Source organism: Hakea prostrata, chromosome 3, assembly GCF_041222555.1.
Source record: "Hakea prostrata isolate BN-2017 chromosome 3, UWA_Hpros_2, whole genome shotgun sequence".
NCBI classification, from domain to species: domain Eukaryota; kingdom Viridiplantae; phylum Streptophyta; class Magnoliopsida; order Proteales; family Proteaceae; genus Hakea; species Hakea prostrata.
Genome location: NC_142602.1, coordinates 25,727,891 through 25,744,548, shown reverse-complemented (window position 1 = coordinate 25,744,548; position 16,658 = coordinate 25,727,891). Strand labels below are relative to the sequence as shown.

General features: G+C 36.7%; 1 protein-coding gene across 1 annotated transcript in view; it reads right to left on the bottom strand.

Moving 5' to 3' along the window:
- Positions 1–3,892, bottom strand: part of LOC149021890 (ARM repeat superfamily protein) — a gene marked incomplete at its 3' end in the record, with an annotated part of 80,710 nt that extends 76,818 nt beyond the window's left edge. Inside the window, 4 exon segments of the mRNA XM_089150062.1 lie at positions 3,101–3,232; positions 3,351–3,405; positions 3,510–3,600; positions 3,726–3,892. Coding sequence (XP_089006188.1) covers positions 3,101–3,232; positions 3,351–3,405; positions 3,510–3,600; positions 3,726–3,768 — 321 coding nt within the window.
- Positions 3,893–16,658: the final 12,766 nt, after the last annotated feature.

Genomic DNA, 16,658 nt, shown 5'->3' with positions numbered 1-16,658 from the left:
ACTTTCTATTTTCCTTTGTTTCTATTTTAGTTATTTTCTATTTTTCTTATTGTTTGGTTGAAAAGTAATGTCTCTAGGATAGTTTCCTTTTTATGTAAATTTGGAAGTTCTATGACATGTTTTATTTTTATTTTTTTTTGGGTAGCTTATTCGAGGAAACTTTTCTAAATGAAGACTTTATTCTACATTGGGTGAGCCAAAATATAGATGTCAGCTCTCACCCTACTTCTCTTCTTCAGGCTTCTTCTATTCTTCTTCTTCTTCCTAAATTTCCTTTTAGTCCCTAGGTTGATTATAGTTAGAGAAATTCTAACAAATTTTAAGCAAATCAGTGACCCCTGCCCACTTCTTCTCTTCTTTCTTCTCTCCCCCCTAGCCTGTGCAACCCTAGAAGTACACTTCTTCTGCTGCCGCATCACTGGCAGCATCTCCAAGGCCGCTACAACCCATAAAGCCCGTCCCCTCACCTCTTACAACCACCTGAACCTCTCCCCTGCCATTCCCTGTTCTGTACAACCCCAGCAGACCCTTCCCCCTTGCTGCTGCATATCAAACAGCAGCTTCCCCACCCATACCACTCCCCTATCCTTCTCCCCTAAAACTTGCAAAACTTCCCAGTCACTCCCCAACCTCTACCTAACCTTGCGGCCTTCCCATTCCCTCCCTCTACTTATTGCACCCCTCCCACCCCTTTCTCTGACGTGCAGCAACAGTAGAACAGAAAAGGCAGGAAGAGAAGGGGAAAAAGGAAAAGAGGAAAAAGATTGCCTACATGTCATTCCCAAGCCCCAACCGCAGATTTCCTTTACCCCTACCATCTCCCTAATATTATTTTGGATACCCTACTACCTAGTAAATGATCCCGTTTACGGTTTTAACAAAACCCAAAATATCCTATTTTTTCTTACCCAAAAAAAAAATTCCTTTTTTCCCAAATTATCCCATTAATTTGCTGGAAGATTCTGGGCAAATCCTGAATTCTAGGGAATCTTTCCAAGAAACCCCATCCCTAGAATTGGATTTACATCACTCCATATGATCGAATGTCTACTTCTGGGTCCTGCACGTATGTTAGAGGTAATCTGGTTACCTAGATGGTTAAGAAACAAACTGTGGGTAGCCATGTGACCAGGTCCAATGTTGAAAGCAAGTCTAGAGCCATGTCTCAAAGGATGTGTGAGCCATTATGGCTAAAAGGGTTACCCCAAGATGGCAAGATCTATATAACGTTGTGAACTTCCTAAGTGACTCTACTCTAATAGCAAGTCTACAATTAGCATGGGCCATAATCCTACTTTTGTCCAACATGATAGGACAATTTATGTAGAAATTGATCGTCACTTCACCAAAGAGAAGAATGAACAAGACCATGTCTCTATCTTTTATGTCTCCTTTGATGGTCAATTTCATACATATCTTTACTAAAGGCCTTACTACTAAAGTTTTTGTTTTAATATTCACAAGTTGGCCAAGATTGACATGTATGCACCAACTTGAGGGGGACTGTTGTAGCATGGGAATAAGTTTAGCATCATCTAGGAGTTATTATTTTATGTTTATATCCCACATCAGTATGGTTTCTTATTTATTGTACTCATTCTCTATTAAAAATAAAAGCAGTATAAATCACATTGATATAAACTCCATCTCTAATTCTGTATGGGAAGTAAAGACCTCGTCGTTGGAATACAGCTGCTATAAAAGTGGAGTGGACATTAATTGTCTGTGATGTCATGGAAGCATTAAAGCCATTGAAGGTAGTGCTTGGTGCATTGGTCAAGTGCTCATTTGCTGAACACTTGGTGACAGGTTCAATTCCTAGAAACAGACTCTTTTAAAACAGAGGTAAGGCTGCATACATTGGACTCCCCCCAGACACAGCTAAACATGGGAACCCTGTGCAGTGGAGTACAGCTTTTGGGTGTTTATGTCATAGGAGTGTTAATGGCTAGTGCTATTATAGTAGCATAACTTCCCCCCGTCTTAAAGAACCCATTCTCCAGTTTGAAGGAGCCACCTTACTTCTCCCGTAAAAACAACTTATGGTGAGCTTTGACAAAACTAAGGGCTCATTTGAGTCCACTAGAGTGGCAAAGATCATAGAAAACACTCTCTATTTCATAATTTTCTCACTACGAGTATCAGACCTTGCTGCGGTACCAAATTGATGCAGGTCATAATTAAACTAAAAAAAATATAGAAAAGTGTCTATTGCCAAAAATAAGGAATCAAGTATAAGAAAATAAGGATCAAAAAGGGCCACGTAAATCTGGAATAACTTAAGGACTCACTAAATCCAAATCTGGGATTCACTCACCCCAAACTCAAATAGGGACTCATTGGTGAAAACCATTATAGAGGAAATCTTAAGATACAGCACTTGCCAGCAGTAGAGCCAAACAACAACTAAAATGCTTGATTCACTCAAAATGACTTTAGCTTTGACTAAATCAGTAAGAAAAGAACCCACTCCAAGATGCATATCAACACAGTAATAGACCTAGAATTTCAGTGTAAAAGTAGCAGACTGATAATTGCCTCAGTATTAGACCTAAGGACTCCTAAACCAGTTGGCAAATCTTCCTCAGCAAAAACGGAACGTATTTACTGGAAGAATGAATCTCCTTTTTTTTTTTTTTTTTTTTGAGGGTGAATGAGTGAATTAAACAGCAGATCAACCTGAGATTTAGGTTTCAAAAGTAGATTGATGCCATAACCCTTAGAAGTTCCTGGAATCCCAGCAACAATCGCTGAAGGTAGATTATCTTCATAATTTCCTTATACCTTCTCATTTCAGCTTTCATGTCATCATGCCAAATCCCTAAACGGAACGAGACTGGGAACGGAAAGTCCAGATGCTGAAGGCAGAACCCGGACAAATTGTTGCAAGTTTCATTTAAGCTAAAGTTAATTGATTAGTAATAACGGCCAGAACTCAGTATTTCAATTTCCAACAATGAACTCCAAACTCTCCCATTAAGTCTATCAAACCTCTTATCCAATAACGAAGGAAGGCGGAGTAGGTGGGTAACAACTTTTTCTCTTCACAGAAAACAGCGTAAATATAGGCCAGTTGTAGATTGAAAATTCATTACGGTACCTTGGAGGAAATCATTTCCGTAGTGGCAATCTTGGCGAGCTTTGCCATGAAAGGAGGATCAATGTCTTTGCTGTCCAAAGCATGCACTGCAAATGCCATCACTTGAAAAACTCCAGCCATGTTTCCAAAACGCTATTAGATTCACAATTGCAATCAAAATAGTGAGCTCCAAATAAATGAAAATCATTCCAAAAAAAATTAGTAAACACCCCCCGGCCCAAAAAAAAAAATGGCCGACAGATAAGAGTACCCGACGTCCTCCTCGAGAGACAGCATAACAACAGTCAAGAACCAATAGCGGATTCCTACAAAATGAGAACTGATTAGGGTTTTGGAGTAGACAAATTCCTTGGAGATTTACATGGAAGGGGAAGAGAAAAGAGAATTGCTGAAAGGGCCTCATCATTACAGGGAGGCAATCTCCTTAAGAGCTGACGTGGATGCTTCCCTAACGACGGTAGATTCATCTGCAAGCAAAGAGACGAGCACCTGAACCGCTTCTGTAAACAGAGACAGAGAGGCAAAAATGAGTATCAGACACAGAAAATGAAGAAGCAAAGAATTGAACAACTTTTGCCAATCATTCTCTCTCTGGATTATGTATATCACTGCAACTAGAGAACACCTGGAGCAGCAAGCGTGCTTCCAGAACTTGAAGAAGCCATCATTCGTCGAACAAATTCAGACGAACAACGAGACGAGGAGGTGGAATAAACAGGAAAGAAAGAAATCAAGGCAGAGAGAGGGAGCTTTAAGCCTTTCACAACCAAAAAAAAGACAGCACACACTGCCCTTGTGTCATGTTTCCCGACTCTTAAACAATTATTTTTATTTTTTTTAAACCCTCGTATGAGACGTGTTAGTTTGGACTGAGGTGGATTTTCCAGAGAAAACTATGACATATTATATATTTTTTATTGGTACTCTTCCATTAAAAAATATCGGTTTAAGATTTGTTATAAAAAAAAAAAAGATATATAAATAGTTTACCAAAAAAATGATTTAATAATATTTTCTATTTATGATGAGATGTATTATTATTTATTATTCTAAGTTTGTAAATTGTAACTAGCACAAAACCGATTACCCCCCAAAAAAATCCCCCCCCCCCACCAAAAAATAAAAAATAACTACCATAAAACCAACTACTGGTGCTTTGACCATTCTCAACCAATTTACTTCCACACTCAACATAACAACTCGTTAAAATCTTTTTTTTTTGCCCAAGCAACTCTTTAAACTAATGTAAATGTTGGAATTTGTCCCAATGCCTAAGATCAATAATGGTAAAAGTTGAAAGGTACAATTTTATAAGAAAACCAACCTATTATAATTGAAAACAATGGTGAAAACCTCTATATGTATACGTACTCTACTATATTATCTACTTGGAGGTAGAGGGAACGAGTTAGGATTGGCTCCCCATTCACCACACAATTGATGTGGGACTCACATATGAATAACAATAAAAGAAATTAGACGTAAAATTTCTGGTGGATCCTACATAGGTCCCACCTAATTTTGTGGCAAAGAAGCATCAAAGGAGTGCCGATGAGGAAGTGATCTGAACTTGAAAGAGACCAAGGCAAACATTTCCCACCATACTCAAAAGGTTCCTACATAGCATGTTCTTGCCCTCCCTTTGGGTCGTTAGTCCCATCTCTTCCAAGGTACTAGAGAAAATATATAAAATATAGTGAGAAAGACATGTGACGTGTTATTTTTATGTAATATTATTAATATTATGTGCGATAATCATATATTGTATTTCTTTAGAGATTCTGATATTCTCATATCAGAAAAGATGTTGATTTACCAATCCCGGTTTCTAAGGCTTTGCCCTGACTAATCCACAAGGTTTCAATACCGGAACCTTGCTTAAGCGGATCAAGTTACTTACCACTTAGACCAACAAAAAATAAAGAGTAATTTAACCATTTTAAAATAATAGGGGAGAATGAGAGTAGAATTATAGAAGTTCACTTTTTGTGAGGAATTAAAAGTGAATCTTTTGAGAGGGAAAAAAGAATAAACAAGGAGTAAATGTAGGAGAGGGAGAAATTTTTTCTTTTTTTTACGTACAAAATGGTATTTTTCTTAAAAAAAAAAAAAAAAAAAATGTTGGTTAATATTTTCTGAATTATCTGGATTATTTATTTCAAGATTTATCTAGCTCAAACCAAGCTTTTGTAGGAATCAGATATTAGTTCTTCCTTAGTTCAATATATCTTCCAGATTTATCATATTAATGTTTAGGCTAACCCTAATATACTAGGTCAATTATTACTTTTGACAAAGTTTAGGCTTAACTTTTGTGGAAATATAACCACAAAATACCTAGTTCATTTTCAAGTTTCAATCCATAATAAAACCGAATTCTAGAAAGCGATCATAAAATGCATCTAAAGTTTTATGGGAGTGCAAGTTTGACCTTGGGATCATGGACCAATACAAACCCTTAGGTAGGCTAGATTCGATTATTTAAATCCAACGCTACCTGAGCTAAGGTTAAAAGACTCACGTTGAACTTTGACTAAAGCTAACTCGAAGCTTTGCCTGTTTTAAGTTATATCGTATACGAACCTGCATTTTTTTTCTTCTTTTTTTTCTTTCAATAGTTGGATGAATTTAATCAAGGTATGACTAAATCTAAATTTCTATGAATTAATGAATAAGAAGAAGAGAATTCAAGGAATTTTTTTCGAGAGGACAGAAAGTGCAAGATTTCATTAAGTAAAGACAACAAGAAATAACCGAAACAAACTAATAGTTACAATGAAGGTCCACCGAGTTTGGATAGGTTCAATCTTGACAAATCAGAAGCTGAAATATGCAAAGAGACTAACAGAAAATAATGAGTTTTGCATGACAAGATGGTCTGGGGGCCACTTTGGCCTGGTCCGATTACAGCCAAATAGGATAGGGTTTAGCTGATTTAGCTGAGGAGATCCAAATTGAGGCTAGGGTTTCAGAGATCCTGCCCAACCCAAACATATAAAAATCAATTATTTCAATACTCTGTGGAGCAGTTTCTACAAATGTCCATATAAATACCTCTATATGTAATGTCACTATCATCAGAGACAATTTGGTGTTTTTTTCAGTAACCAGAGACATTTGAGACTTTCATGAAAACACCCTTGTTTGCATCCTCCCACTCCTTTGCTATTGGCTTCATGTTGCAAAAGGCATATTCGAAGTGGGAATTTCAGAGTTTTTAATCATTCAGGATTTTTCATATGGGGCAAGTACCTTAAATGGGTTTTTTTCGGAGGCTTTTACACTTACAAATTATCAATTTTGATCTCAACCATTAAACTAGTATTTTACACGTGTCGCAATTTAGCGTCACACTGCTATGCAGACGATTTTTTTCCAAAAAGAAAGGGAGAAGAGGATACTTTAGATCCTTTGGACAAGACTTTGCAAGTCTAAGGAGCATGATCCTTGAATGAGGTGCAAGGGTATTTTAGTAATTTGACAAATAAAAGGAACATAGGTAATTAACCTAGGTAAACTTGGAATTTTAACGGCAGTTTAGAATTTTTTTTTCCCACCTAAAAGTGGACAGTGAAGAATTTTAGTCAAAGTCCAACTTCAAGCAAGCACGGTGAAAAAACCTCCTTCAACAAAAGAGAACGGATTAAATTCATGGTTTAAAGTATCGGTCAAGAGATTTTTAGAAACGTATCGTTTTGTATCAAATATTGTATCGCTCTGGCTAATGTATTTTAGTGTAATTCAATAGAGAAACATATCGAGATGTATCGTATCGATTAGATCAAATATGAATACGTATCGGCTAATATCATATAGTATCGTATGATACTTTTGTTATTCCCATAAACTTTGATTAGATTATCTTCTAGACCATTTTGTCTCAATCCGAACTCCGAAGAGCAAAGGCAGGTTTTCTGATACTATTATTTTGGTGAATAATATTTTCATCCCTATGCCATTTTAACCTCTTCATTTTCTCCTGAATTTCTTCGATGCGGTTATAGATCTTCATGAACATTTTAGTAGGCCAGCTCCACTTTCTTCTATTTGTTTATTTTATGTTTTGATCAGAACTTATGTTAACCTTCAAAGATTCAATCATGCCTAACAGTCTAAATATTTAAATATATAACTAGAAGTATAGATTTACTTTACAGGTAGGTATCAAGTATTTTGATTGAGGAAACCTTGAAGGTAAACCATTGGACGTCTTCCAGCAGTTATATCCATGGCTGTGGTCTCCTTGGATATCTCCTTCTATTACACTCATGCTGTTATGACGAAAATAATTGCTTTTAAACAGACTTTTCGAGATCCTTGTTAGCTTAGCCTCTTCTTTTTTTCCTGCTGCCATTTTTCTTCTGCCTTCCAACTCTTTTGAGTCTTGGCTAGAACTCTTAACATTGAAGATGCGGGGACAGATGTAACCTCAAAGTTCTAACACCTCAGTTGAAATTTAAACTAGGAATACACTTGCCATATTTCTCACCCACAGATAGAATGGAAAGAAAAAAAAAAGCATCTTGGATTCTTGATGCTTGGTACTGCCTTGACTTTTCACAGTGTTGATGGGATCAAAATTTCTAGGCACTTAGTAGCTTCTGCTGCATAGAAGCCCATTGCTACTAGGTTGTCTTAGGCCGACAACCCAAGCCAAAAATAAAAGACAAGACAAGAAGAAAAATGGGAACCAAAAAGAAAGAAAAAAGGCAAAAAAAAGTAAAAGGAACAGGAAGAAGGAAAAGGGGTAAAGGGAGCATTTCCCCATCTATTTGAACAGTAAACCCAGAAGAAAGTCCACCAGGCAAAAATATGGTTGAGGTTTTCATTATTTTAAAAAAAATCGATGTGCCAACAATTTAAAATAAAATTCCAAATGACAAGTTTGCAAAGGCCTTAGAGTTCAAACCTCCTAGTTCACATCTTTTCTCCCCATACCAGTCAGAAAGAACAAAAATAAAAAAGGAAAAAGAAAAAGACAATCCTTGACACTTTTAATGCCACAGCTTATTTTTGCTACTCTTATCCTGATCCTTTCCTCTAGCCTTATTTAAATTTTTGGTAATATAAATGCTCTGCAAATGTAATTTTTCTTTTTTCTATTCTTAAACAAATGACTTTTAGTGAAAAAAATAATCTAACAAATTAACTTTTCTGAATTCTTGGTCATACTTTTGTAATTTTGCTTGGGTCATGCGTTAATGCGCATGAGTCATGACCGTCAAGCTGAGGTTTCGGCCATCAGATCCGAAATGTCGGTCAAGATGTAGAATTTCGATGTCGAAATCGAAATTTCAATTTAACGGTCCAAAATGTGTGGCTTGATGGTCCTGCATATTTAATGCACCGGACCCAAGCAAGACCCATATTTTTGCATTGTCAATGTTTTTCAATGATTGAGCTGAGGCAGTTGTATGGGGTTTTTTTTTTCTTCCGTATAAATGCAAAGTTAATATGAGATCGATCTCCGGGTCTTTGTAGATGAGCTATTATTGCAGAGCAATCACGGTGATAGTGACGATGTGCTGGAGATGTTCTGCTCACTTTATGGTGTCTGTTCTGATGAACAAGCTTCTGGAAAGTCACATAATACCTCTCTCTAGTGGCACACCACGGACTTGATAACATCCAATTAAGTTTGACCGCATCCCTTGCATTTCTTGGCTCCCCTGTAATATCTCCTGTACCAAAAATAGTTCAAACGCATCTATTTTCTTGATTTCTAGGGCTATTGGTATTGATACAGCTCCCCAAAGTACAAGATTGGATCTCTATATTATGAATTGTTACATATCAGCATTAGAAAGTGATGTGTACAGTTATATCGCTGTTCTCGACTAAGCCTCCTCTCATTATCCGGACAATGAGTCCTGCAAAAAGAGTTAGACGTGGGCCGGCTCGAATACTGGGCAGCCGCCTCCGATGGCTTAGTCAGTGAACGGACTAAAGTCTCATGCAATAACTACACAAGACTATGTTTAGAATGTATTGGATGCTTACCGGAGGGGTGTGTCTTTGTTTTTATACTGTAAGTATTACCCTTTTTATATTTGGTAAATTTACCCGGGAGGACTATTGTTTCTCCTGGAATTATGCCTCCTTGTCGTTGGTCCCGCCCGATCGGCTGCTGAGTTGACTTTCCCTATTGAGAGTGGTTGCCAAATAAGTCCAGCTTATGTCACGCATTGATTAGACAGATCGGTAGCTGTCCCGGCTAAAGGACATGTTTGGTCCCGATCGGGTCTGACCCAGTTGGGTAGGAAACTCCCGTATCAGAAAGATAAGTTATTGTACCCTCAATACATATCCAGTTCATAAGTTGATGATCCTTATTGGATATTACACTGGGACATTTCCCTCCGTTCAAACGATGGTATGGAAGACTGGTTGGCATCTATCTTCTGAATTTAATATTCAGCCAGTCATATATCATTCATACATTTGTGATCTTAACTCCAGTAAGAAGTCTGACTTACCGAATGCCTCCATTTTGTACGCGATAAATAATCACTGTTCTTGACAAATCGTTGAGCGAAGAGATGCTGTCAATTTAAATTGCATAATCTCAAGAGTTCTTTCTAATGAATTTAAAGGCAGTACAATTCAGAAAAGTGGGTATCTGGGTTTCGAAAAGTACATCTTCTTGCTTCAATACTGAAGTTACTTGGCAGTTGACACTTCACTGCTGCAAACTGTTTGCTTTATGAAGCAACCAGGAGCTTTCGGATCCCATAACACTTCGAATGATTGCCCATGTTGTAAGGAGTACAAATTTATAACAAGCATTGTTGGCTGCTTTCAACGGTGCTATGTGAGCACCTCTTCAAAAGCTCTTTCCCGAAGCAATGGGATCCTGCCAAATTAAACACAAGGAGTCCAAGCTAATGTTTATGCATTTTGTGGGCTTGTTACTGTTCAGCTTTGGCAGAGAACTTGATTTCATATGGAATGGATGCAAATTCAATATGATGATACTGATGAATCCATTTCTTTTTGAAAAGGGGAGTTTAGATGCATTACGGGAATTGCTTGGAATGGGGAATAGATCTCACTCTTCCAGATCTTCTGTAGAAAAAGTCTCATAGGTAATTCTCCTTCATTATGGAATTAGTGGTTTTATGGTTCTTTTGCTCTGCCTAATAAATCCTATTATCTCTGTGTTTATACGTATTTGCCAATGTGCAGGTTCAGGTTTTCAGAGGTTCTAACCTGAGGTTTCATACTTGCCAATATTCAGATGCTGCATTTGAGGTATGCAATCCAATTTAAAATGTTAGCAGACACTTGGTGCCAATTAGCCTCTTGAATATATTTTTTTTGGTAAACAATTAGCCTCTTGAATATGTTGCCAAACATTGTTACTCATATCGAGTTTACTCAAGTCTTTAAGAAATATGCTAGAGCATGCCTTCATGGATTCCTTGATTTTTGAACTAGCTCATATCTTGATCTTAGTGTATTCTAGCAATACCTAAAGAGCAGTAAAGAGAAAAAGGGGGTGTGGGGCAGGGAATTCTGAGAAGGGAAACGGACATGAGGTTCGATGTAGACGAACCCAGTCATATTTGTGGCAATCCGGCTAAAGATGTGTATGGCCAGTTCATCCCTCAATCTTCACTCTTTATCATTTTGCAGGAGAGGTTCTCTTTCAAGATACGAAATAAGGAAACCAGATAGCCTATCAGAAATCTCAGCCGGTACTCTGCTCCGAGATGAAAGAGAAAGTGTAGAAGGCATAGTGGAAAGGAAACGTACTGGGGAGATCGTTATTATGAAATCTACACCAGAATTCCACTGGAAAACTTCTGATATTGATGATGGCTGATTTTCTTGAATCAAGCAAGGAAAGGATTATTCCAAGTGCTTAAAGGGTCAAGAAAAGTGCTGCAAGTGAAAACGTGTAAAAGCAGCAGTTGTGCCGCAGGAAAGGAAACAGTCATTTAGGTCTCTTTTAGGCAGGTAGAATTGGTGGTCTCTACCCCTTCGTGATTTCCTTTATTACTACTTTTCTCATTTGTACAGAAATTTTGTATAGTAATTGTAAAAATTTGCTCGTCACAGATATGAATTTCCACCAACCCAACTTGGAGCTTTTCTTAAACGGTTTCCCATGGTGGTCAATTGTCCAATAGAGCTGTCAAAGAGCTAGGCCTTTTTGGTTGTGCTCGTCTCAAACCCTGGGGTGATACTTGTCTCATGCCTTGGGCAACTTTTCCAGTGTGTTCAAAGCCTTTAAGAGTAAGCAACAAGTTTATGTTGGATGCAGTTAACGTTAATATTAGAGACAATATACTGTCATCTCTAAAACCCTTCCTTCTCATCTTATAAAGGGCTCTTGACTTTTGCAGAACATATATTTAAATATTTATTCCCTCATTTCTTTTTCATACCTTCTTCTCAAATAACTTAGGCTTAAACATAAATCAGGAGCTTCTTAATTTCAATGCAAAATAAATCAAACATTCAAACCCAATTATTTACCAAAAATGTATCAACAGCATCTGTATAAGATTTCCTCAAAAATGTAACAAAATCCCTTTTCTCAACCTTGGATGATGTTTGTATACTGTTGCAGCTCTGATGACCAAGCTTTATGATATCACCCTGACTAACGAACTGTAAAATTCCTCTATTTCTCCATGTTGATGGATTGGATCTTTGGCTCTCTACATCTGTAAAAACGAACCAGTAAAGTCAACATCATTTGAAACAAAAACAATCTACTGTAGACACCTACAAATTTGTTACTGTTTCAAAACTCAGATTTGAGTCTTCCCATGGAGACTAATGGGCGTCCAGGCTCATATAGAAATGACAATAACAAGAAGAAGAAGCAATGTTATCTTTTTGAAACTCAGATTTGAGTCTTCTAATGGAAACTAATGGGCATCCAGGCCCTATATAGGAATAACAAGAAGAAGAAGAAGCATTGTCTGAACTAGATGGCATCAGCTAAAACCAAGCTCATATAGAAACATATACTTAAAATGAATCTCACTCTCTAAAATAAATGAATATTTTCAAACCTACCTTTCGCTTTTTGCTGATCTGATGGATTCATAAAGCTCCTCTGCTTCATGGTTCCACCATGGATTTCAGATACATCAAAGTAAAAAGAAAATCATTGAAGTAATGGAATTCTTTGTATCGGAGAGTGCAGAGGCACCATTATGAAAATTCCCAATGTTGCAATCTAATTTATAAATCGATACCTCCAGTATAAATGCCATCAAGAACACCTGAAAATGAAAAAGGGATCAGCTGTAAATCCTTACAAAATGTAGAAAGAAAGTGCAAATAAGATCAACCAACAAGAGTCGAGAACAGGACTTGCCATGAATGTCAGCACTTCAACTTACCCTCCAGTAGTTGACACACAAAGAAATAGAAATTGTTTATTTGCAAAAGCATGTGATGATCCATGGGTAGTATCATAATCTTGTAACTAATAAGATGATTACATGAGTGCTGAACTAAAGGAATTAGAATATAATCCTTCCAATATCCATAATTAATAAAAACCAATGGTAGAATAAAGCATTTTGGAATACTAAATGACATAATCTATAGCTTTTTACCATTTCCTCATTGGTCTCAGTGTCTCACTGAGCATCCAAAACCTTCTTTCTTTGCTTCTACCTCACAATTCTATTCAAACCTCAAGGATTTAATTCCCATCTCCTACAGAGGGATCTGTAATAGATCAAAATAAGAAATCCTGTACCATATATAAGGGGTGTCAAAACCATGGATGAAGTCTTCCGATGCTCCACGTCAATCAAGAATTGGTTGTCCAAAGTGCATGTTATGAGTTCTTTCTTCAACAATGTCCTACAAATGTGGGCAGAAAGACCACCTACAGAAGTTCGCCAGCTATTGAGCAGTTAATACACCCCTGGAGAGCAAATGGAGTATGGTACTTGATCAACTTGAAACTCTAGGCAGATTGCACACTCAGATGCTTCTGCCCTGACATATATCTCCACAACCTCTTCTACACAAGCTTGAGTTGTGACCATATGGTTTAGGTTGGATCAAATTAGAGTTGCCACCAAGGAATTGCCTCGCAAGCTTTATCTAACTCCGCATGCCATTCTGTTCAGTATCAATAGGTAACAGGTATTCCACAACAAAATTAATCAGGAGGAAAAAGGGGAAATGATGGATTATGACACATGCTAAGATTTGAATCACAACAAGAAGAAGAAAAAGAAGCCTTTTCCCAACTAAATGAGGTCCGCTACATGGATTTTTGCCTTCCAATCAGCTCTATTTGAGGTCATACTAAATACAAGCCCTAAGTTGTCATATCATTTCTCATCACTTCTCTTAAGATTATCAGGTCTGCCCCTAGTTCTTCTAATTCGTTTGAACTTGGACTAAACCGTTTCTCCATACAAAAGTATTTAAAAGCCACCATTGAACGTGACAGTGCCACAACAATCAACTTTCTCGTAGTTCATCATTTTTTCAAGCTACTCCTAGTCCAGCTCTAATACAATCATTCTTTACTTTATCCTTCCTAATTTTGCCACTCATCCATTTAAGCATCCTCATTTTTACTACATTGAGTTTATCCATATAATGTTTTTTAACAGCCCAACGCTCTGTATCATACATCATAGCTAGTTGTATGATGGTCCTATAGAATTTTCCTTTGAGAATTAAAGGAATACATCGATCATACAAGACCCTTGATGCACCTTTTTGCTTTAGCAACCCTATTTTAATTATTTAGGAAACAACATCTTTTATATCACTTTTATTTTATTTATGCTTGAGCCAAGGTACCTAAAATAATCACTTTGTGGGACCTCCTTCTCATCAAGTCTCACCACCTCATCATCTGTTTGATTATGACCAAAGTTACACACTAGACATTCGGTCTTTGTTCTACTTTTTTTAAAGTCATTTGATTCCAAAAGCTGTTCTCCATGATTCTAACCTAGTATTAACCTCTACCTGAGAGTTGAGTATCATCTACCAAAACAATACCATCAACAAAACTCATACACTAAGGAACCTCATATTGAATGTCATTGATTAAATCTTCCACCATAAGTGCAAACTAATATGGGATCAAAGCTGATCCTTGATGTTCCCAACTATAATCGGGAGTTTAGTACCTCGTCCCCTCACTATCCTTATACTAGTCACTAAACCATCATATATATCTTCAATTATGTCTATATATCTTCTACTTGTAACATTTCTTCTCTCTAGTATTTGCCAAATTGATGCTCTAATGACTCTATCATAAGCTTTCTCGAAGTCAACAAAGACCATATGAAGATCTTCCTTACACTCCCTATACCTTTCTATAAGTCTCCTAATAAGGTAAATAGCTTCCATTGTAGATCTTCTCAGCATAAAACCGAATTGGTCCTACATACTAGCAACTTCTAGTCACAAACATATTTCAATTACTCTCCTATAATCTTGTAGTATGATTCATTAGTTTTATGCCTCTATAGCTGTTACAGCTTTGAATATCTCCTTTATTTTTGTAAACTATGACTATGATACTTTTCTTCCATTCATCTGGCATTTTCCTGATGCTCATAATCTTATTAAACAACTAGGTCAGCCAAGTTAGTCCACAGGTTCCTAAGCTCTTCCATGTTTCTACTAGGATTTCATCAGGACCTTGTTTCTTGCCTACTTTTATATCCTCCTTAAAGCTTATTTCACTTCAGAGATGGTAACTCTTTGTAAGGTAATTTTCATCTGGACCCCCTAAGGTTTGGTCCATGTCACTTTTAGTACAAAAAAAGTTTCTCTTTGCATATGGCTCCCCTTAAGTTTTTGAAAATGACTAATTGAGGACAAGTCATAATTTTGATGACCAAAATACCCTTTTTCAAAGTCATCTTCCTCGTTTTCTTTCTTTCTTTTTTTCTTTTCTTTTTTTCCTTCTGCCTTCTTTGATTTCTAAAACCAAAACCCCCAATACTTTGAAGAATGCTCAAATCAAAATGAACACAAATCTAGATGTGATTCAACAATTCATTACTTTGCAGGTTACAAATAAAGAAGTCTCAGAGAAAGGATTCTGTAACCCATCAATGGTATTAGTCAATCTTCACAACACTCAGCAGCAGCCAAAGAAAATTTCCAGACAAAGTGAGATATAGAAGAGATTTAGGCTACTCCATTTTACTGCAATTGGAGTATGGCAGAGATAATCCAGATATTCACCCAGCTCTTGAAACATCAGCAGATCATCAACAAACTCTACATTCTTCTTGAACACTAAGCCAGTGAATATCTGTCTGCAAGTAAGATCAGTGAACCGAGGTTAAGAGCGTGTTATCTCAAGGCATCAGGATTATTAACTCTTCTTTTTCTTTTTTTGACAAAAAGAAAAAAAGAAGAAATCTTCTGTTTCTTAAAATTTTCTGATCACTTGAAGAAGATGATACAGCAAGAAGAGAAATACAGAAAAAGAACGCTCAGAATCCTCAGCAATAAATCTTATAATTTCTCTTCTTGAGTTACTATTGTGGTTTGTTTAGGTTAGAGTTCCAACAAATTCTTAACCACATTGTTTTCTACTCTCTTTTTCCCTAAAAATTCTTGTTTCCCACAATTGCTATGGATTTTAGTTTCTCCCTCCCAACTCTCAGTCTCTCTGCTTGAGTGACAATTTGAAGAACACTGGAGTTTTCATCACTTTTGGTGATTGAAACCCCATTAAAATCTCTTAACCCAATAGCAATGCCCTCAGATTTTGAAAGCTAGAAAGATTAGGGCTTTATGAATTAAACAACACCAAGATCAAAATTAGAAACATACAAATCAAAAAGTACAGTTGCAACATCGAATGGAGCAACTCAGCAATAGGATCTCGCGGTTGGAGGTTTGGTTTTCAATGGAGAATAAGGTTTTTAGAGAACAAATGGAGAGGAAGAAGACATGGGTATTCTGGTTATCAAAATTATGATTTGTCCTTAACTAGTCATTTCTAGAAATCCCAGGGGAGCCATATGCAAAGAAAAAAAAATTTGGACTAAAAGTGACATGAACCAAACCTTAGGGGGTCCAGATGAAAATTACCCTTCTTTGTATATATGCTTGAAAATTGGTGTGATGATGAATGGTGTAATCATCCTATTTACAGATACCTGAAATATGCCTTTAGTAAGCTAGAAAAATAAACTTCCCATCTCGTCTTCAAGTCCTCATCACATACTAGCACTTTAGTATCTTCACTTTTAACACATGTTAAATCTCTACTCTTTTGTCCAATCTCTACTCTTTTGTCCCTTATTATAGCTATCTAATCAATAGTTATTTCCCCTTCCTTTGTGCTTAACTTATTATATAAATCTTCATACTTCTTCTCCCTTGTTTTCCCACAATTTTCTTAATTTCATTTCCAGCCAACTTATGTCTTTATAGATCCTCTACATCATAAGTCCTTTGCAATGTCTTAACACTAGCTTTCTATTCTTAATAGCATCTTAAACATCACTATCCCACCACCAAGTCTCTCTATTCGAATGCTGTTTTCCTTTTTATTCACTTATGACATTTTTAGCCACCTTCCTAATACATG